A 22,245-nucleotide genomic window follows, 5' to 3' on the forward strand; every position below is an offset into this window, starting at 1 on the left:
ATTTCTTAAAAGAATGAACAAATTTACTTGAATTAATTTTCTCATAATTATTTAGGACACAAAGGCGTTTAATTCTTATTGGAACAGCATTCCGGCTTACTTTCAGCACTATAATTATCGCTTTGTTGAGGGTGATTTCATAAATTCAAACGAGTAAAAAGAAACAGAAGCATATCTTTAGTGAGAACTGCAAATTAACACTGGGGCCCTTGGATTGGGTTGGACGAAGCTATGCTAAACCTGCCTACCTTTTTAACATTCATCCGTTTTCCTTTTCCTTTTTAAAACAACAGTTAATATAAAGATTATCTTTCTGAAAATTCCTGACCCGGTGGGCGTATTGAAATCTTTTAACATCGACTGGTCGATGAATAGATATTTATTTGCGTTACGCTTTGATAATTTGTAGTCATGGAAACGTAAACGCCTTTTGGGCATTTTACATTGTCCAATAAACAATGGTCGGGTGCTTTGGCCTAGTTAAAATTAACCGTAGATATGTATTTGTAACATTTTATCAAATAATCGTTATGTCCATGATTGCTTTCAGCTAGTCGTATGTTAAATACGATAAGGTATCGGTTTTTAGATAAGGAGATAATGGGTGATCTTTATGCAGTTTTGGTAAAATGGGTTAAATTAAAAAATTATGATTAAAAAATGGCCTCTACACCACCTACTGCTGATTCAGAAGCATTTCATATTGTGAGTATCATGCAGTTTAATGTCTCCATGCAACATTAACAAGTTAAATTTTTAGTTGAGAGAATTCAAAGCTGAAAACATATTTTGTGATGTCGAAAAATGTGAAGTTGGCCAAGGTAGTTTTGGTAAAATTTTCATTGGAAAACATAAAAAACATGGATTTTTTGCTGTCAAGTTCTTTATAATTACTGGTGGAGAACAGGAGCAATTGATGCTGGAGAATGAGTAAGTTATGTTTAAACCCAATTTAACTGTCCATAAAAAATATCAACATGTATTTTCAGGTTTAACCAAGAATACGACGTGTTGCTATGTATTCGCCATGACAACATATCAATTGTTCATGGGTATACCAAATGGCCCGGAGCAATCGGGATTGTAATGCAATTCTATGGAGGGGGTAATTTAGAAGTCTTACTCCTGGATAAACGTATTGAACTTGGATCGTGTTTGATTCTTCGTATGACAACTGAAATAACATCAGCAGTTGCATACATTCATAATTGCGGGCTTGATAAGCGTGTAGTCCATGGCGATCTTAAGCCTGGAAACATATTCATCACAATGGACATGCGTTGTGTAGTTGGTGACTTTGGATGTGCTCGGCTTGTAAACTTTACTCAGGCAGCAACTCAGATTCAAGGTCAACAAAAACGACAACCATTGACATTGTACTATGCGGCACCAGAAAAATTATTTGATGGCGCTGAACCTAAAAAGGAACAAGACGCATACAGTTGTGGTGTAATTTATTATGTGATGTTGGCACGCAAGCAGCCATATCTGTCAACTGATATATTTTGGCTAAAAATTCAAAATGGTGATCGTCCAAACCTTCAAGGTATTAGAGAAATACAGGATAAAACCAATGATGCAAACAACAGAGAAATAGTTGATGTGATGGAAAGTGCGATGATCAGATGTTGGGATCAAGATCCAAATCAACGTCCAAACATGGTTGACATTCGGGATGAATTCCAACAACTTCTTTCCAAACAAAATCCCACTGTAGTTTTGCAGCAAGTAGCAAATGCTGCAAGGAACATGCATATTGTGGATCCAACAGCAACCCACAATCCAACTGTTCCACTCAGCCAGTTTTCAACACAGACATGGAAATTTCATGGTAGCATTTTGTTTGTCAGTTTTATGATTTCAAGTTTGTTTTGTATCATACTTCCACAATAGTGTTTATGTACAATGGAACTCATATATACATGCTTTATATCTCTTGTTTGTATATTTGTTGAGGATTTTTGTTTGTAGATGTTGGGCCTGAAATCAACCGACCACTTGATGGCAACATTCATCCAGTTGAACAAGCACAACAATCCCCACAAGTACAAGGTGAGCAATTTATGTTCCAAAATTATTATCCAAGTATGTGGGTGTCAGAGGCTGTAATCCTTTTTCAATGCAAGCTACCTGGCCGAAAGCAAAAACATTGCGCTTATAGAGTTAGCTGCAGGAATTAAAAAGAATGCATTTTGATTTCGAACAGTATTCAAAATTATTTTTGATAGGATTATTAGAAATCTTTCCAGCCAAGGTTTGTTCCACCCTGACTAAGGTCATTGTTTTTGAAAGCAGAATAAAGCCTATATCACCCATACATACATACAACATTACACTTGGGATTGCAAATGTTGCTGATTTGCTACTTCCCAAACAACTTTGATGTAAACTATATTGTTTTCAGATGAATTAGCAATTGCTGAAGTTGCCCAGATGCAAATACACCAGATACAACCCAGACCATCACAAAATAGAGGTTTTGTAACCAAACATGAAATATTCTGTCAAATAATGCTAATAACTGCTCTTTATGTTATTATGAATTGGAATATAACAAGTTACCATAAACTAAAACGTAATAATAATTTTATGATTGAATAAATAATGCCTAAATGCAATGCATTTAACTGCATTTTCGCTTATCTTAGATCCAAACAGAAGATCTGCAAGACATGTTACACCCCAAAATCCACCCATTGAAAGAAACCTTCCAGTGGATGATGACTTGCCCAACCCATCACCAGGAAGAAGTGGAATAGGTAATTTTGTTTTGGAAGTAATCCTACTGTTTCCATTGTACATGATTTTTCTGCTAAAAAAGTTTTGAGACCGTATAACCTCACTATAAAGGAGTAAGTAGGTGTTGAACTTGAAGCTTCAAAATGACCGAAAACACCTTTATAAAACAGTAGTGTATAAATTTAGGTGTTATTCTTGAAATTGATCCACCACTTGAGGGCAACATTCAGCCTAGTGAAAGAGAACAGCAATCACTACAAGTACAAGGCAAGTGTTTGGGTACAGACTTGTGTTTCTTTATTTCTTTTAATTCTCAAAATCTGAACACAGCAAATAGAAGATCTACAAGTTATGCTACACCAGAACCTACACCCACTGGAGGATGGCTATCTACAAGGAGAGGTAAAAAGGGTACATATATAATCTGACATGGTTAGCATTGAGCATAGCAGCGTGACAGAATCAATACCAACATGTGAAGTAATTTGCAACAAAAATGTTGGTTTGATGTTTGTGTATTACGGCTGTAAGAAGACCCCATATTGCAGCTACTTCACAAGTCTTATGAAATGATTGTCATAAGTAGATTTAATGTATCAATTAAATGAATCTTGTGCTTCATTAATTTTTGTGGCATGAAAACAGATAATCATACTTAGATAACTATTTTTCTTTAAACGAACTTAATTTAAGTTATAAATTGCTTTTATCAATTGAACTTTGTAGAAATTATATACGTAAAAATGTCTAGTCACGCAGTAATATTTCATGCAATGGCATGATTGGCAGGATCGCCCCACTGCGCAGGTCCTTGCTTGGCGATCACAGCTATCGTATCGCGATCATTAGGTTTGCAGGCTTGGCAGCCCAGGCATTGCAGCCTAGCTGGATCAGATCAGCCAATGTCTAGTCATTGATGAAGTTTATTGCAAACTATAATACTGTACAATTTACCACCAGAAAAACTGAGACCTGTTACCAACCCTCTATCACCACCCAGTGACCGTAACCTTAGAGTAGTTCATTCCACACCCCACTCATCACATCAACAACCAGGTAAAATACAACAGGTGATAACATAACAAACAAAACATGGGATATGTAAGATAAAAATGTAATGAAAAAATACAATGTCAAAATTAAGTATCTGCTTTTTGAACATTGACATATCAAAAGTCTCCTGTTAAGTATTTCTGCAATGGTGAAAGTAGGATATTTCAATGTTCAGATCAATATTCATGTGTGGTGCATTTAAAAAAATTCACAACACTAGCTATGCACTACTCACAAACCTATCAGGACAATTTGTTCCAATGAATTTTCTGTTGCAGGGGACTAACTTGTTATTTGAAACATTTTCCTAACTTGATTTTCCTATTTAAAATTGTTATGAAACAGCCATGGCATTGCAATGCACAGATTGAGAACAGTCAGTTCTTCTATACAGAAGGTTCACAGGCTTCGCAGCCAAGGCATTGCAGCCAAGCTGGATCAGCCATTTTTCCAACAAGTCGGAGCGTGATCTGAAAAATCAAGCTCCCGGTGAGGTTTGAACTCACAACCCTGGGCTAACTAGGCCCAACGCTATACCAACTGAGCTAGCTCAGTGGTTTCATGTGGTATATTGTGGCCAAGGTACACTGGTGCGCAAGCGCACAACTTGTCAGGCGACCTTCACATGCGAAGAGGTTCTCCACCACCGTAATCAGACAACGCAGAAGTAATACCATGCTTTCAAGGCAGTATCGCCCCACTATAAAGGGCCTGCACAGTGGGGCGATCCTGCCTTGCTATGCGAAAGCATGGTATTACTTCTGCATTCTTCTATACGGTTTTTGTTTTTTTGTATTTTTATTTAAAGATCCCACTTAACTGTAGTGGTGTCTTTTTTATGAACATTCAAATTTTTAATATTAAAATTCATTGCAGGCTTGTCACGATTTCTTCTCATTGGTGGAGAGCATTCAAAACGAGATTGTGTGAAATGGAATGTTGCCACAAAACAACATGAACATTTACCAGTTGGTTGCATTTTAATGTTTAAAATAGCTTCACGGTGCCTTAAAACTGTTAACACCATGCATTTCAACTTGTTTATTGCACAAGCAAATCCATTTATTTGTGCTAAAATAACAGAATAATTAAAATACAATATGCTTGGCAGCAACAGCAACATAATACAAGTAAACCTATGTAAAATCACAAAAATGTTAGAGAAAAATTGTTGCATTACAATCAGGGGTGAGCTCAATTGTGATATTTCCTTTTGACAGTTTCATATATAAAGGAATAATCTTTGCAAATATATTGGCTGTTGAAAACTATTGTTAAATTATATTTGAACCACAATAAAAATATTAAAATTGATTAACACTTGAGATATGAAATGTTTACAAAGTTTCACAATTTGATTTGTAGAAACTGAACACAGCAAGAAACTACTCAACTTCAGCCAAAGTTGGAAACACAGTTTATGTAATGGGTGGAATGGGTCCAACAAAAAGTTGTGAAATGATGAATTTGGAGAGAAGTGATCGTTGGATGAAATTTGCTGATTTGTGTGAAGGTCGAGAGGATGCTGCATCGGCTGTTATTAGAAGTCAGTTGCTATGATTAAACAAAACAATTAAAAAAATCAAATATCTTTGGAACCAATATGTTAATGTTTTATGACACCTAAATTACATTTTGCGACCCCATATATTCATTGAACAGAATAAAATCTGTAGACTTAGGTACGTTTAGGTAGAAATTTTATGCTTGTATTTGTTTATAACAATGTCACCATATTCAAATTGTAAAAGACCGTTTAAGAAATCATAGTGTGTAAAAACAGATTTATATGAAGAAAATCAATTTAATCTTGTGGGTGGTACTTTAAGCTACAGAAATATTTGTTGATGACAATCACAAAAGTTGCATAGGAACCAAGTTTTATTGCTACCCAATCTATTTTGTTGACAATTCCATGTTGCAGAGAAACTTTACCTTTCCGGAGGTCATGGTGGAGATCGCAAACCATTTTCATCCTACTTGATTTATAACATAGATGTAGACAGATGGACGAATAATTTCAACATGTTACAACCAAGATATGGACATGGAATGTGTTCAATTGGCAGTAAGAATATGCTTGAAAACTCCTAAAACTTATAGAGAATGCTTTCTTTTTTCTTGACAATGCAAGGCAACAATGTAAAATTCGGTTTAAACTTTGGACTCCCCACAATATTCACTCACTTATTACTCACAAATATTCCATGGAGTCGCAAAACTGTTTGCTTATTAATACTTAGTGATGACGTCATATGCACGAGTTTTGATTTCGTTTCGTGTAAAATGAGCAAAAATTTTTTTTGATTAAACCCATGTTTAAAATAATTATTTGCGTGCTTGCTGAGTTCGTGAATATCAACCTTCATATTATTTAGTTTTTATTTACATCTTGATATAAAACTGCCTGTTGTTTCTACGTCAAACGTATAGTGCTTACCTCAACGATTGTTACGTAACATTACCATATAATCGTAATATGACGTCACAATAAATATTCACACGAACGATTTCCAAATTTCTTCAGATGTTTTGTTTTCTGTGGGCGGACATGATGGCGGGCGATTCTTACAATCATGTGAATTCCACGATATTCGTGTTGGAACCTCCACAACAATGGCTTCTCTCAATGAACCAAGATGGTATTTAGCATGTGAAGAAATTAAAGGGAAGATCTATGCAATTGGTTAGTTATCAGAAGCTACATATTAACTAAAACTAGTAGTTTTTGAAACTGTTTCTTATTTCCTGGATTCCTTCCATTAATGTGAGGTAACTTCAGTCGATTCCATAATATTTTGAATTAAGGTTTGTTATTTTCTTGCTATTCTTGTAGTTTGTTTATTCTTGACAAATAGTTTTTGAATTAACTCAAATTACTGGTTTAGTTTTAAACCAAAAACCATCAAAATATCTTCAGTGTAAGATTTACAACAGTAATTAATATTACTTAATTCACACATGATGTAATTAAAGTTACATGAACAAATATTTCACTTAAATGAAAACAGAAGCCAAGAAAAATCTGGACAAAGTTTTACTTTAAATCTGACAGGAGGTTGTGGTGGTCGTGACTCCCTGCGAACAGTTGAAGAATACGAACCTAGAGTCAACAAATGGAAATATGTTTCTCCTCTCCTAAAACCTCGTTACCGTCACTCTGCTTGTGTTATTGATGGGAGGATTTATGTTGTGGGTGGATTGAGGTGAGGTTTACGTTTGAATGTTTTGTACTAGTGATTGTGACGTCACAATAGGGTTTGTTACTCATAATTGAAGGTGTTTAATGACTGGGATAATATATGTAAGTGTGTGATTTGCGCACAACCGACTGACCTTGCTAATGATATTAAGTCAATTTGTGTCCCAATATCAGTAATAAAAATATGTAGAACATGTGTGTTGTTGTCAGTTGCGTGTGTAATAATTTCCTGATTTTTAACCAAACTCACAGTAATTTTGGTTGTATTTTGGAGTTACAGCAATCCCTCGACATCAGTTGAAGTTTACGATCCAACCTCAGATGTCTGGACACATGCTTTTGATCTTGACAAACGAGTTTGCGATGCGACTGTTGTTGCTGTGTAATATGTGTTTATTTTGTGCTCAACAAAAATTACATGTTTTGCTAACATTTCAATCCCAGCCCGGTCAACATCCCCAGTAATGTAGGTCAGTGGTGTGCAACCTGAGGTTATAAGGTTGACGAAAATGATCTGTGCAAGAAATATCTGAAGTTCAAAACTTTATACGGCGTCTTGTAGCTAATGGAGGTGGAAGATATATTGGGGCTCTGCATTTATAAGTGATTATGGGCATAGTTAATATGCCAACATCTAGCATAGTTTCTGTTGCGACAACCCAGCTGAAACGTTGGTAAGTGTGAAAAAGATGAAGGGGTAGGCATAGGGTTGACTCTTCGCTTGCAAGACCACATATGTTGTTACGTTTACACGGTTAATGGTTTAATAAGGGATAATTTTGGTGAGATTTAAAAGACGGTCATTCCACAAAGATATTCGGTGCAAGAATAATGCGGTCCAAGGAAAATAAACCAACTGCTCCCTGACAAAGGAAAACCTTAAAAAAATGTTTTGTGCATCACGCCTGCGTTCTGTTGTCTAGTGTTCTTCTGTTTGTACCAAAACCGTTATTAATCCATCACAATGGTGTAGCTGCAAAATATGTGTATCACCAGCGCTGTTTTAGTGACGCCCACAAAGGTATTTGTTTGGAGTATTCTCGTTTACGTTGCCATAACAACAACGCTGCTCGCTAAATTTGCTGATCGATTACTTCTGGTTCCGATAATTCTTTCATAACAACACAATCCTTTCCAACTGCTGTTAAACAAACTTTAAAGTAACATGTGCGTTATAAATCGGTTAGTTAATATTGCAGTTGCCTTAAAAGAAAGTTTGTAAACTTTGTGATCGCTTGAAGCCTGATTAAGGTGCATGTATTGCGCAAATAAAGACGGGGTTTACCACTACTGCAACAACACAGAAATATTATCATTAATCCAGCCGTTATTAAGCCCGTTTTGTAAACGTTAAATTCCCTGATAGTATTTCATTATGCAAAACTATTTTTTAAATTTGCGCTTGGTTCTTACTCATTGACGTTATGTAGGAATTTGCAAATCCTGTAGATAGATGTGATTGATGAATGAAATCTGGATCAATTTGAACCAAAGGCCTCTGGTAGGCTGTCGATCGCACACCGTATCGATATATCCTGTAGATAGAATGTGTTTTAATTAAATTCCACAGGCAAGTTTATTATCAACAAAAGGCTTTAAATAAGGCGAAAGAAAGATTGGACTCATGTCAAGCGCCCAACAGAAGGTGATTTCCTCGCGAAGGACAGCAGAGTGGCCACCCGACCGTGCTGGCCAAAACAAAACCTATCAAACACATTTGCCAACCCGGTTTAAAGAACGTTTCCTTGGATCCACATCGACAGACCTGAAACGAGGACAGTCCAATCGTGGTGACGTAAATCGGAGAAGGTCGGGATCATCTGAAGGTTGTGCGGAACGGCAGTAAAACATTGTTTTAGGGATACACAGTGGTTTAAAACAAATATAAATTTAACCACGAATAGGAACTGATATGTGGTAGAGGAGTGGTGATAGTGGTAACCCAGGGATGTAAAATGTGAACAGAGTTATATTTGATTTGAATGAGGGCGAATGTCTAATGACAGGGAATCATTTTTCATTTGAGGTTGTAGAATATAATCCGTTATATTGGTTGTATATATTGTACTTTGACAGGACCTTCTGCACCTTATCAGAAGGTTCAGCCAAAGTTGCCCTTGCGGAACATGATAAGACACATCAAGTAGTAGGAATTTAAAGAGTGTTTTAAATACACGCCTACAACAATAAACGCTATTCTTTACTTCTATTCGTTCGGTCATATTTAAGAGGTTGAAATTAAACACACTCGCCTTGCACTCACTATCGCCACCATCGCCGTACGACAATGTTATTTGCTCTCATCCGTCATAACGCAGCTCATTTGCATTCAAGTTTTTGCAGCACGAAATTTGAAATGTGAAGTTTTGTTAAATTGTTGTGGGACTTTCAAAAGGCTTCAAATTGATTGTGTTGTGGTTTGAAATAAATCGGAATACCGGTAAGTATATAGCATGTGTTCAACTACACACCGAATTAAAGTTGTTATGTTACGGTTTAAGTGATTTGTGTTCCAGTTATGTAAACAGTAAAGTTAATACAAAAGCTTAACACGATGCCTGTATTAAGAGCCGCCATTCTTTCTAAAAATAGGGGATATCAAAGACACACCACAAAATTGGTATTTGAATCTATATGTGTTGCAGGTTGTCAAGAAACTGGTATCTAATGACCAAGCAGTCGATTACCACAACATAATGGTGGAGTTACATAAAGTGAACAACAAGCATTGATGAGGTCATAGAGACTGCATTATGATTTTATAAAAATTGGGTCTGTACCAGTCCCAAAAAGACAATATTTAAATTGATTAAACTATCTTATAAATTTATTGCTTTATTTTGCAGTTTATCAAAGGGGGTTTAATAAATTATCACTACCAAGGTTTTGTAGGACTGCCAACATAAGCCACAAGCTGTTTAAAAACAATTTGCCACAGCTTAATTATGTTAGGGGGCCTCTGGAAAAGATTAGGGATGTAACAAACTGACAAATATTCCAGTTCGTGCAAACCCAAAAGTTAAGAAACGTTGGGTGCAAAATAAGTGGAGTTAATAACTTTGAATAAAAAAGCCAAAGCTAAGATGCTGTTAATCATTTTAAGTAAACGTTTCGAACCTATACTTGGTTCATCATCAGTACAGCGTCGAGTTAATAAAGGACTGAAAGGCAGAAGGGAAACAGAAGCAACAACAACAAGTAACAAGCCAGAGGCGTGTAGCATGACAGCAGCGTCGATAGCTCAGAGTGACGTCATCATTTGCATTGTCAAGCTGCAGTGCTACGTGTTGAAAAGGTATAAGGGTTAACCTTAGGCTGTCACTATTAGCCTTGGGTTTGGTGTCATATTTGTGTGTGTGGCTTCGGACAAATCCTATTACACAAGTAAGTTTTAAGTTGTAACTAAAAGCTGGCTTTCTGATTCCGATAAAATTGGAATCGTTTCAATTCAAACATGTTTCTGTGCAGTCTTGTACGACAACCTTGGATGCTGGAACGACACGCATGAGTAAGCAATAGGAACTGCCGAGGGATATCCCCTTTTACGAGATCCTTGTCATTTGCGTTTGGACGCCGTTGAGAAGTGTGCGAGGGTCGCTCACCTGCTTGGATACGATGTATTTGCTGTTCAGGCAAGTAACTAAATTATGATTGGGAATCGTTACATGTTTGGGGTAAATTGCAAGAAATCGGACAACATTTGTGTTGATGCAATATTTCGCTGTTTTTATTTTAAATGAATAAAAATTTCGTATGTTTATTATTTTTCGAGAAACGAACACACATTTTTTCAAGAATTTCCTCAGTGTTTGGTCAAAGTTCCATGAGGCTTGCACTGCCCAGCTTAAATTTATGTTTAATGATTAGAATGGTGGCTGGTGCTACACCTCCAAGAGTGCCCTGACAACATATAGAAGGTACGGACCGTCAGATGCATGCCAAAACGATGGCAAAGGTGGACCTCTCGCTAACCAAGTCTATCAGATTTACCGGGTTGTGAAAGGTATCAATTGTTTGATGTTTGTTTCAATGTTGTGGTTTTACCTTTTTTTGGCTGCGCCAGGATTCGAACCCAGGATATCCTGGCCACGAATCCCGATCAGGTTTGCTTCTTGGAATATGAGTCGGGCCCGCGACTAATACTGCCAATCACCAAGTTTTACCTGTTGTGAGATAAACAACTTTACTTTTGGGTCTTGTGCACTTATTTGGAATTCTGAATCGCTTGCTGATACCATTTTTACGATTTTGGTCCAAACTAATTTTTTTATTTTAGTTGAAACTTGTGACATGGGATGTTGGAGGGACACCCCGGATCGGGCAATACCCACACTCGAGAACTTGGTTAATGTTTTGATGGACAGCCATAGAAATCGTACCAATGCAATAGCAAAGTGCGTCGAAGCTGGTGCAAGGAGTGGATACCGGATGGTTGCAATTCAAGATGGGGGATGGTGCGCTGGTGCCAAGGACGCACACAAAACTTACAAGAAATATGGCAAATGTTCTGAGGCATGCGATGTAGATGGTAAAGGTGGTTTGTGGGCCAATCAGGTTTACCAACTGGAATATCAGTGGATCAAGTAAGTGGTTAACATTATTTTGTGGAAAAAAATGCCGATTTACTTTTCTGTTGATGTCAAATATGTGAATAAGATTGATTAATGCTTGAACATTTTGCAGGCACGAAAGTTAAAGCCCTGAACATCAGCATTCAAGCGTGTGTATATCAGAAAGATGCAACTTCAAAGCCATCTTTTTGAATATCTTTCAGCAGAAATCTGACGCTAACATCTTGTTTTGCTGTGTAATTTATGGATAACTTGAAAACGTACTGCAGTAACTTTGCAAGTTTCAAATTTATTTGCTTTTGTTTAAACCGGAATTATCAGTTTTTATATAGAATTCATGCGTTGATGTGCTTTGAGTTATGTTTTTTAGATGGCAAACAAATATTAATACCAGGGGCTTTTAGGATGTTTTTTAAGTTGTTGTTGACTGTATGCAATATAGGATAGTTGCTTGACTGCATTGTTCTCATTGCATTCTACAACAATGTTGAATGGATTTGATTAGCCATCATTATTGCTGCTCGCGTGATGTTACCATCAATTTGCACAATGCTTGTTTAAAAACATGTGCTGCAGCGCTTTTTTAACTTGAGATTACAAAAGTGTCTGATAAGAGTGATTGTTACTGATATCCCACTAACCATGTAGCATCAGGCTTAAAACAAATGTTTATGTGCAATTTTGCATTACTTTTTTCTGCACCGAATTTGGGGATTTTGTTTGTATGCAAAAAAAAACATGCAGAACACATTTTCCCAACCTCAAACCCTGAACATTGTTAAACTGACCTTGGTCAATATTTAGCTCTAATTCGAATGTTTAGTGCTAACCTTTGTTGCATTAGCAAAATTCCTTGAACTGAACACAGGTACCCCAGTTGAATGGAATTGATGTTTGTCATGCAATAAAACTTAATGACAAGAGGCCAATAGAAGTTTTATTGCACGCACAAAGATTCCCAAATCGTTAAAAGTACATGTTAATCTATAACTAAAACCAGGAAATATTGAGCATCTTAGCCAGAGCCAGGCAACCTTTAGGACGCATTCAGCCAATAAGACCAACTCGTATTCATGGCAGTCTGCAAACAATCACAGGCCTTATTTGGATCAGGCTCAACTTTCCTATTTAGTTTTGCTCTAGTAGGGGGTGTAGCACTCAGCTTGCACAATGAAAACTAAATGCAATTAATCTTTGAGTTGAGGGTAAGAAATATAACGATGGCCTTTGCCTCATCTGTTGATGACAGACAAGGACTAGATATTGTAAGTATAACACAGCTGTACGCATTGAATGTCGTGTAATTAACTGTTGTATTTTTCAGCTGAGAGAATTTAAAGCTGAAAACATCTTTTGTGACATCAATCTGTGCGTGGTCGGTCAAGGTAGCTATGGCAAAGTTTTCCTTGGAAAACATGAAAAAGTGGGGTTTCTTGCTGTCAAGTGTTTGAAAGTCGCGGGTGGAGAACATGAACAACATCTGTTTGAAAAAACGTAAAATTGTGCTTTTAAACAAATTTTTGTGACTTATTAATAATTTTTGTAGTGAATGAACTAACACAAAGTCAAGATAGTTCAACATATTATTTATATTTCTTGTAGATTTAGACACGAATATAAGAATTTACTGCAATCTCGTCATGACAACATATCAACTGTTCATGGGTACACCAAGTGGCCAGGAGCAATCGGGATTGTAATGCAATTCTATGGAGGTGGAAGTTTAAGAATTCTAATCCTGGATCAAGATATTGAACTGGGCCCTGGTTTGATTCTTCGCATGGCAACTGAAATAGCATCAGGAGTTGCCTACATTCACAACTGTGGAATCAACAAGCGATTGGTTCACTTAGATTTAAAGCCAGAAAATATTTTCATCACACCTGACTTGCATTGCATAATTGGTGATTTTGGATGTGCTCGGTTGGTCCAACTGACGTCAGGATCAACAACTCAACTCCCCGGTCAATCAAAATCACAGGGATTGACACTTTACTATGCAGCACCAGAAAGGCTTCTTCATGATGCAAGACCTAAAAAAGAACAGGATGCTTATAGCTGTGGTATCATCTATTTTGAGATGCTAAGTCGTGAACAACCATACCAGTCAGAACAAGGATTCTGGAACAAAATTAGGCAGGGTCTACGACCTGACTGTGAAGCAATACAAAGCCTAAGAGAGCAAAGCAATGCAAACAGCAGAGAAATAGTTGATTTGATGGAAAGTGCGATGATCCGATGTTGGGATCAAGATCCAAATCAACGTCCAGACATGGTCCACGTTCGTGATGAATTCCAACAACTTCTTTCCAAACAAGATCCCACAGTAATTTTGCAGCAAGTAGCAAATGCTGCAAGGAACATGCATATTGTGGATCCAACGGCAACCCACAATCCAACTGTTCCACTCAGCCAGTTTTCTACACAGACATGGAAGTTTCATGGTAAGTTTTGCATCATTGCATTTTTTTGTGGACTGGTGCTACTTTTTTGCTTTATAATTTTGCAATTTTTCTTTAAAAATGATTTTTTGTAGATGTTGGTCCAGTAATTGATCCTCAACAGTGGGGAAATATTCAACCAAGAGATCGAACACAACAACCTCCACAAAGACAAGGCAAGTATAAGTTTGAATGCACAACACATAAGCCCCTTAACTAAAAATGTTCCACACCCCTATGTTTGACCTTTTTTGTCGTTGTTCCAAAGTGTTGAATTGAATCTAGTGCAACTATGCCAGCAACGAAAACCTTGGATTGCAAGTTTTGTGAAATTTCCTACAAAAACACTTTCCCGAAAAACATTGATCTAAATTAAACATAGTTCATTTTTCCATACATTTGATTTACTGTTTTATTATGTCTCAAGATACAAGTGGACAATCTGCAAGTCACGCCACACCCCAAAACCCACCCAGTGAAAGAAACCTTCCAGTGGATGATGACTTGCCCAATCCATCACCAGGAAGAAGTGGAAGAGGTAGTAACAGCAATTTGCAGTGGTTACAGTGGTTGTATATTCACCACAAACTGGAAATCTTTGCCTTCAAAGATTCACACCAAGCTGCACTTATGAGACCTTATATCAGAGGTTCTTAACCTGCGGTCCATGAACCCCCAAGGGGTACGAGAAGATGCATTAAGGGGTCCATGAAACGAAATACAATTATTCCGGAAATCCACGTATTTTCCTCTGTCCATAAGGTTTCGCTGTCCACGAATTTAAATTTTTCGACATTTGCAATGTGTTTCTTGCAAAGGGGTCCATAGCTTTTCAAAGAATGTTTTAGGGGTTCGTGATCCAAAAAAGGTTAAGAAACACTGCCTTATATGATGAAACAGTGGCCATCTGTATGCAGCTCACAGAAATCATATTATTGGCTCCACGTTGCTTGTCTATATTGACCAAATATTTCAATTTGCAGATGTTGGATTTGACGTTAATCTACTACCACTTGGGGGCAATAATCATCAAATTGAGAGAGAACACCAATTACCACAAGCACAAGGCAAGTGTTAAATAAAACCAAATGCATGATAATATTAATATGAAAGTGAATGCAAATAAAATTTCACGCAATAAAAACTGCAAGCTGATAACAGAAATTTAATGTTAGTGTGATGTTTGTTATACAGGAGAAAGTATGTGGACTGCAATGGATTCAAGTGATGTCACAAATCCAAAACTTCCAGTTGGTAAGAACTTTCAAAATTTAAACTGGTTGGGTTTACAAACAATCAAATGCCGTTGTTTGTGTGCCCCGCTATTTTTTATATGAGTTGTTTTCACTGTACTTGTAATTGATGAGTGTTTTTGTTTGTACATGTAGAAACTGAAATGATTCAACCACTTGAGGGCAACATTCAGCCAGTTGAACGAGCACAACAATTACCACAAGTACAAGGCAAGAATTTTGTGTTGTGACATTATGATGGATTGCTTCTTTTGTTGGAGATAATTGCCAGATTGTTTTGAAATCACTGATACCAGCAAATGAACATATGGAAATTCTGTTGCATTTCCTCCAAAAGTAGATCCTAAACACATTTGATGTAAATTGTATAGCATTTTTATGTTAGCACTGCATGTTTCACTGAGTTGCCCATTCACAAAGCAGATGTTATTGTCACCAAATTTGACGTAACCTTTACAGGAAACTGATTCATATAAAAATAATATAACACAAAAACATGTCAACAACTACCCAGACTAAATAACTATGTTTCTGATCATGCAAATAATAATTTTGTTTTTTGTGTCTGTATTTTGTTGTATTTCAATGGACTTACATATCTTAAGATACAAGTGGACAATCTGCAAGTCACGCTACTCCCCAAAACCCACACAGTAAAAGAAACCTTCCAGTGGATGATGACTTGCCCAACCCATCACCAGGAAGAAATGAAATGGGTATTTGTATTTTAAAAGAAACCTCATTGTTTTCATTAAACATGGGTAACATATCTGCATAGGTGAAAGTAGGATATTTAAATGTTCAGATCAATATTCATGTGTGGTGCACTAGCTACTCACTATTCACAAACCTATCACGACATTTTGTTCCAATGTTTATAATTTTCTGTTACAGGGGACTAACTTGTTGTTTGACCCATTTTCCTAACTTGATTTTCCTATTTAAAATTTTCATGAAACAGCCATGGGATTGCAATGCACAGTTTGAGAACAGTCAGTTCTTCTGTACAGTTTTTGGTTGTTTGTATTTTCAATTAAAGCTCCTATGGGGTAGGCAGTGCACTTAACTGTAGTGGTGTCTTTTTTACGAACATTCAAATTCCTAACATTTTAAAATTTGTTGCAGGCTTGTCAGGATTTCTTCTCATCGGTGGCCATAAATCAAGAGATTGTGTGAAATGGAATGTTACCACAAAACAACATGAACATTTACCAGTTGGTTGCATTTTAATGTACAAAATAGCTTCACAGTACCTTAAAACTGTTAACACCATGCATTTCAACTTGTTTATTGCACAAGCAAATCCATTTATTTGTGCTAAAATAACAGATTAATTCAAATACAATAAGCTTGGCAGCAACAGCAACATAATACAAGTAAATCTATGCAAAATCACAAAAATGTTGGAGAAAAATTGTTGCATCACAATCAGGGGTGAGCTCAATTGTGATATTTCCTTTTAAGAGTTTTGAATTTAAAGAAAAATATTTGCAAATACATTGGCTGCTTGCAGACATAAGAAAGTTATTATGTTGAAAAAACACTTTTAAAATTATATTTGAACCCCATAAAAATATTAAAGTTTATTAAAATTTGAGATATAAAATATTTACAGAGTTTCACAATTTTATTTGTAGAAACTAAACTCAGAAAGAGCTAACTCAACTTCAGCCAAAGTTGGAAACACAGTTTATGTAATGGGTGGAAGTGGTCCAACAAAAAGTTGTGAGATGATGAATTTGGAGAGAAGTGATCGCTGGATGAAATTTGCTGATTTGTGTGAAGGTCGACAGTATGCTGCATTGGCTGTTATTGGAAGTCAGTTTTATGATTGAACAAAACAATTTAAAAAAAGCAAATATCTTTGGAACCAATATGTTAATGTTTCATGACACCTAAATTACATTTTGCGACCCCATATATTTATGCAACAGAATAAAATCTGTGCACTTAGGTATGTTTAGGTAGAAATGTTATGCTTGGGTTCGTTCATAACAAGGTCACCATATTCAAATTGTAAAAGACAGTTTAAGAAATTATAGTGTGTAATAACAGAGTTATACGAAGAAAAACAATGGTTAAATTATGTACTAAGCAATCTGGGTAAATACACAGATTACTTACTTGAATTCTACTGTATTTGATCATGTGGGTGGTACTTTGTTATGCTAATTTGACAATTGCAGAAGTTGCATAAGAACCAAGTTTTATTGCTACCCAATCTATTTTATTGACAATTCCATGTTGTAGAGAAACTTTACCTTTCCGGGGGTCGTGTTGGAGATCGCAAACCATTTTCATCCTACTTCATTTATTCCATAGAAGAAGACAGGTGGAGAATTGGTTTCAACATGTTGCAACCAAGATATGCACATGGAATGTGTTCAATTGACAGTAAGAATATGCTTGAAAAACTGTAAAACTTATAGAGAAGGCATTTGTTACCATGACAATGCAAGGCAACAATGTAAAATTCGGTTTAAACTTTAGACTCCCCACAATACTCACTCACTTATTACTCACAAATATTCTGTGGAGTCGCAAAACTGTTTACTTAGTGATGACGTCATATGCATGAGTTTTAATTTCGTTTCGTGCAAAATGAGCAAAAGAAAACTTTTAATAAATCAATCCCATGTTTAAATAATTATTTGCGTGCTTACTGAGTTCGTGAATATCAACCTTCATATTATTTAGTTTTTATTTACATCTTGATACAAAACTGCCCGTTGTTTGTACGTTAAACGCAGTGCTTAACTCAATGATTGTTACGTAACATTACAGCATAATCGTAATATGACGTCACAATAAATATTACCACGAGCGATTTGGAAATTTCTTCAGATGTTTTGTTTTCTGTGGGCGGATGGGATGATGGCTTGCAACCCTTACAATCATGTGAATTCCGTGATGTTCGTGTTGGAACCTCCACAAGAATCGCTTCTCTCAATGAAGCAAGATGGAATTTAGCATGTGAAGAAATGAAAGGGAAGATCTATGCAATTGGTTAGTTATCAGAAGCTACATATTAACTAAAACTAGTAGTTTTTGAAACTGTTTCTTATTTCCTGGATTCCATCCATTAATGTGAGGTAACTTCAGTCGATTCCATAATACTTTGAATTAAGGTTTGTTATTTTCTTGCTTTTCTTGTAGTTTGTTTACTCTTGACAAATAGTTTTTGAATTAACTCAAATTACTGGTTTAGTTTTAAACCAAAATCCATCAAAATATCTTCAGTGTAAGATTTACAACAGTAATTAATATTACTTAATTCACACATGATGTAATTAAAGTTACATGAACAAATATTTCACTTAAATACAAAACATAAGCTAAGAAATCCCTGGACAAAGTTTTACTTTAAATCTGATAGGAGGTTGGGATCGTTACTACCTGCGAACAGTTGAAGAATACGAACCTAGAGTCAACAAATGGAAATATGTTTCTCCTCTCCTAAACCCTCGTCGCCGTCACTCTGCTTGTGTCATTGATGGGAGGATTTATGTTATGTTTGGATCGAGTTGAGGTTTACGTTTGAATGTTTTGTACTAGTAATTGTGACATCACTATGGGATTTGTTACAGATAATTTAAGGTGTTCAGTTACTGGGACAATGCATGTAAGTGTGTGATTTGTGCACAAACAACATGTCCCACCAAAAAAACAAAATTTTACATCCCAAAAATAAAAATATACAGGACATGTATGTTGTTGTCAGTTGAGTAACAATTTCCTGATTTTTAACTAAACACGCAATAATTTTAATTTTATTTAGGAGCCAACTGACATCAGTGGAAGTTTACGATCCAACCTCAGATGTCTGGACACGTGCTTTTGATCTTGACAAACCAGTTTATGGCGCGACTGTTGTTGCTGTTTAAGAAGTGTTCGTTTTGTGCGCAACAAAATTGGCATATATGAGGGGTGTACAATTGTAATGAAGGAATAATTTGCACTATCTTTTTACTTTCCACTGCTAGTATTGTCACCTTTGGATGTTAGAAACTTAACAACATTCAAAAACAATGATCGGGCGCATCAATAAGGATATAAAGTCGTAATGGTGAAATATAAATCACTCTGAACATTGCGTATTGATATATGCGTGTCATTGTTGTCACTCCTGGAACAAAAATATTGTTTTTTATTTATTTTTTACTTTTAAGTTTGTTGCAACTTCCTGTGCTTTGTTACAATGAAAATTCGCAGAAAAACATCCACAAATAAAGTTTTCATACAAAGAACTATTTTTTGTTTTACAAAATGTTTTCGAACCAAGTTTTTTAGTGTTCATCACACGGCAGATGTTTGGAAACACTTGAATTCAGATTCGCCATTGCCGTACAACAAGTTTAATTGCTTTCATCTATCATAACACAAGTCATTTGCATTCAAGTTTTGCTTCCAAAACACATTTGTGAGCTTCAAACTTTTCTCCATCAGCTTCCAACATAACATCAAAGCAGTTTTTAGTTGAGTCTCGATATCTTTAATGATAAACAATGACAAATGTTTAGATAAAAGTATAATAAAATCCACAAAAGAATGTACTGTGACTTATTACAGTATATCATTGTGTAAAAACTGTATTAAGGCTCAAAACTGTAGTTAACAGTGTATGTAATTGTTAAGACAAATACCCTACAATATTCACAAAGCTTCTATCAAAGGATTGAAATGCAATTATAAGTGTTTATCTTGTTCTGGCACTGCCAAAATGTGGGAAATGTCCGCAATTGACCTTGTAAATTATCTCATTTCACTTGGCCACAGTGTTCATTCCTTGCATGGCGAGAAATTGACCACAATTTACAACCCTCTAAATCCATCACTGACTGGCGCAGGGTGATGTGATGGTGTTTATTTGATTAAAAGCTATCTGACTATCAATATTTTAACATCAACTAACATGCCATCCAGGTCTGTTAGAGTTGCATTTCTAGAGAATGATAAACAAAAAATCAAAATAGTAAATATTACACTTTGTAATAATTACATACCCGTGCAATGTTGATGTTGTTTTTGCAGAATGATTATTGCCATATCACTTCATTCGTTTCTCTGATGTCTTTTTTGGCTGAAAGCAACATATTGTACACAACCTAGTAATACCTTTATTGGTAAACACAAGTGAGTTGTAATATTATTTGTAAAAGAAATTCACTAAACATCCAGGGAACAAGTTATTAAAAAAGACTTTTCAAAAAAAGTTCATTGCGTTGCCCCCAACAGCTGCTGTTGGGAAACATTATTATTTCATCTCCGCTATGGTTCAAGATAAACAAACATCGTAACTAACTTTTCATTTTGGGTAATTCCCTGTTTTGCTGAAACTTTAGTTATTTGGATAGAGGGCGTAATATTGCAGAGCAATCTAATTCAAGACGCTGCTGCCTCTCTAATGTTATTTTTTGCAGCATTGCAAAAATTACTACAGCGCATATTATTATTTATCCGTCCAGGAAAATACTTCTAAAAAATAATATAGAATATTTCATGGGTTTGAAGTTTTGTCGAACAGGAAAAAAAACAGTGTTTAATAAAATGTTGGAACAGACTTGAAAAGTTTTGCACCGTTTTCCATGGATTTCCATACGGAAAATAAATAGACATAGTAGCCTACTTCATCACAATAAAGCAACGAACAAAGCATCATCTGCTTCAACACGTAAAGGTTGTGCTGAGGCCTGTTTATTGCTGTATTATGTTCTGTATACTCTACGTCACCAGAGCAAAGTGCGTTCGTTGATAAATCGCGTGTGCGAAAAATACACAAACACAAAACACTGTTTATTTATTAAAACACTACAATTAATTTGTTGGCTGCCTGCATTTCGAACACATTTACTACCTTGCTGTTAAAAGCACAGAAGTAAACATTCGGTGCGTGGGATTCTTTTTCTAAATGATTAAACACATGACAAGTTTCCTGAATATTATGACGCAGTTGTTTACCTTTTCAATTAGCGTCAGATATATTTCAATGCAATAAACTATACCGCAATAAACTATAATAGTTTTTGTACGTTAACGTGCCAATGTTGCGTCAGTATAAACGTATATGGTATAATCATCTGCTGGACCAGGGTTTTCTATCATTTTATATCAGTTTTATAAACGAATTTAAAGGATCAAAGTAAACAGTGACCTTTGTGGTCAATAATACCCAAAACATTTCAATACAACCTTCGCGATATACTGCGTCAAATGCCAAAGATCATGTAGCTAACAAGATTATATTGACAGAGGTAACGTAATTTCACATTGGCGGTCGCTTGCGCGGTCCTGGCGTGTGTTTAACCAGCTACCTTCTCAATTTGGGCAAGCTATTGCAGAAATTTAAGATGCTTGTCGAATGTTTTTTTGTATCGTATTGCGTTTATTTACACCTGATGAAGAGAGAGGTACTCGCGAAAGCTAGTGTGCATTTTTCAATACAAAAATCAGTGCCAAGGCAAGAGAATTCAGTTCGTAGACATAAGTCTAATACGGAACATTTAATAATTTGTTATGTATGCAACACTGCGTCTTACTCGCAGTCATGTATGTGCTTGCAATGCAACTCCGACTCCGCCGAAGCCTCTTTCTGCATTCCTATGCGTATGTCACGAGTCGGTAGGTGGTGCTATTGAGATGAAATACACGGTTTCTGGCAAACACCAACGGATCTTCCGATATACGTAGTGGAAACCCTGACTGTCTTTGGATCCAGAGTGTTTAGATTAAAATTACTTTTCTTTTAGATTCTAATCTAGCTTCTGGAATGGCGTTGGGTTTGGTTTCTCATGTTAACACACGTAATCGTTCAATATAAGCGAACTTACCAAGGATGGAATACCTTTGTTAACTTTTGGAATGTCGAACGGTTTTCTCGCTAACCGATATTCGCTTGACTGCCGTTCTTATTTTAAGGACTTTGTTCCAGTAGGTACTTACCTACTTGTATTGATGGTGATTTGTTTACCACAGCAACAGATTTAACG

The 22,245-nt window shown here is 36.0% G+C and overlaps 2 protein-coding genes and 1 pseudogene across 3 annotated transcripts; all 3 read left to right on the top strand.

Annotated features, from left to right (window-relative positions):
• The first annotated feature begins 559 nt into the window (after positions 1-559).
• LOC145905200 (uncharacterized) lies at positions 560-7,432 on the top strand. Its single transcript, XM_082992432.1, has 15 exons — positions 560-705; positions 761-930; positions 990-1,831; positions 1,972-2,052; positions 2,405-2,476; positions 2,649-2,759; positions 2,926-3,006; positions 3,070-3,141; positions 3,700-3,795; positions 4,669-4,760; positions 5,158-5,338; positions 5,717-5,860; positions 6,320-6,478; positions 6,848-6,998; positions 7,275-7,432. Exons 1-15 carry the CDS (start codon positions 661-663, stop codon positions 7,378-7,380), a joined length of 2,403 nt encoding a protein of 800 aa, XP_082848558.1. The 5' UTR covers positions 560-660; the 3' UTR covers positions 7,381-7,432.
• A 1,186-nt stretch (positions 7,433-8,618) lies between these two features.
• Positions 8,619-12,352, top strand: LOC145917774 (uncharacterized; annotated as a pseudogene). Its single transcript, XR_014405724.1, has 8 exons — positions 8,619-8,836; positions 9,071-9,137; positions 9,640-9,708; positions 10,309-10,378; positions 10,463-10,626; positions 10,862-10,997; positions 11,271-11,577; positions 11,678-12,352. The product of XR_014405724.1 is annotated as an uncharacterized LOC145917774 (transcript).
• A 433-nt stretch (positions 12,353-12,785) lies between these two features.
• On the top strand, positions 12,786-19,742 carry LOC145917777 (uncharacterized). Its single transcript, XM_083003056.1, has 13 exons — positions 12,786-12,830; positions 12,890-13,059; positions 13,168-14,009; positions 14,102-14,182; positions 14,434-14,544; positions 14,990-15,073; positions 15,201-15,260; positions 15,395-15,469; positions 15,865-15,975; positions 16,385-16,473; positions 16,897-17,077; positions 17,510-18,265; positions 18,636-19,742. The coding sequence occupies exons 1-12, from the start codon at positions 12,786-12,788 to the stop codon at positions 17,677-17,679; spliced, it is 2,019 nt and encodes a 672-aa protein (XP_082859182.1). The 3' UTR covers positions 17,680-18,265; positions 18,636-19,742.
• Positions 19,743-22,245: the final 2,503 nt, after the last annotated feature.

This window comes from Ascidia mentula, chromosome 1, assembly GCF_947561715.1.
Source record: "Ascidia mentula chromosome 1, kaAscMent1.1, whole genome shotgun sequence".
NCBI lineage: Eukaryota > Metazoa > Chordata > Ascidiacea > Phlebobranchia > Ascidiidae > Ascidia > Ascidia mentula.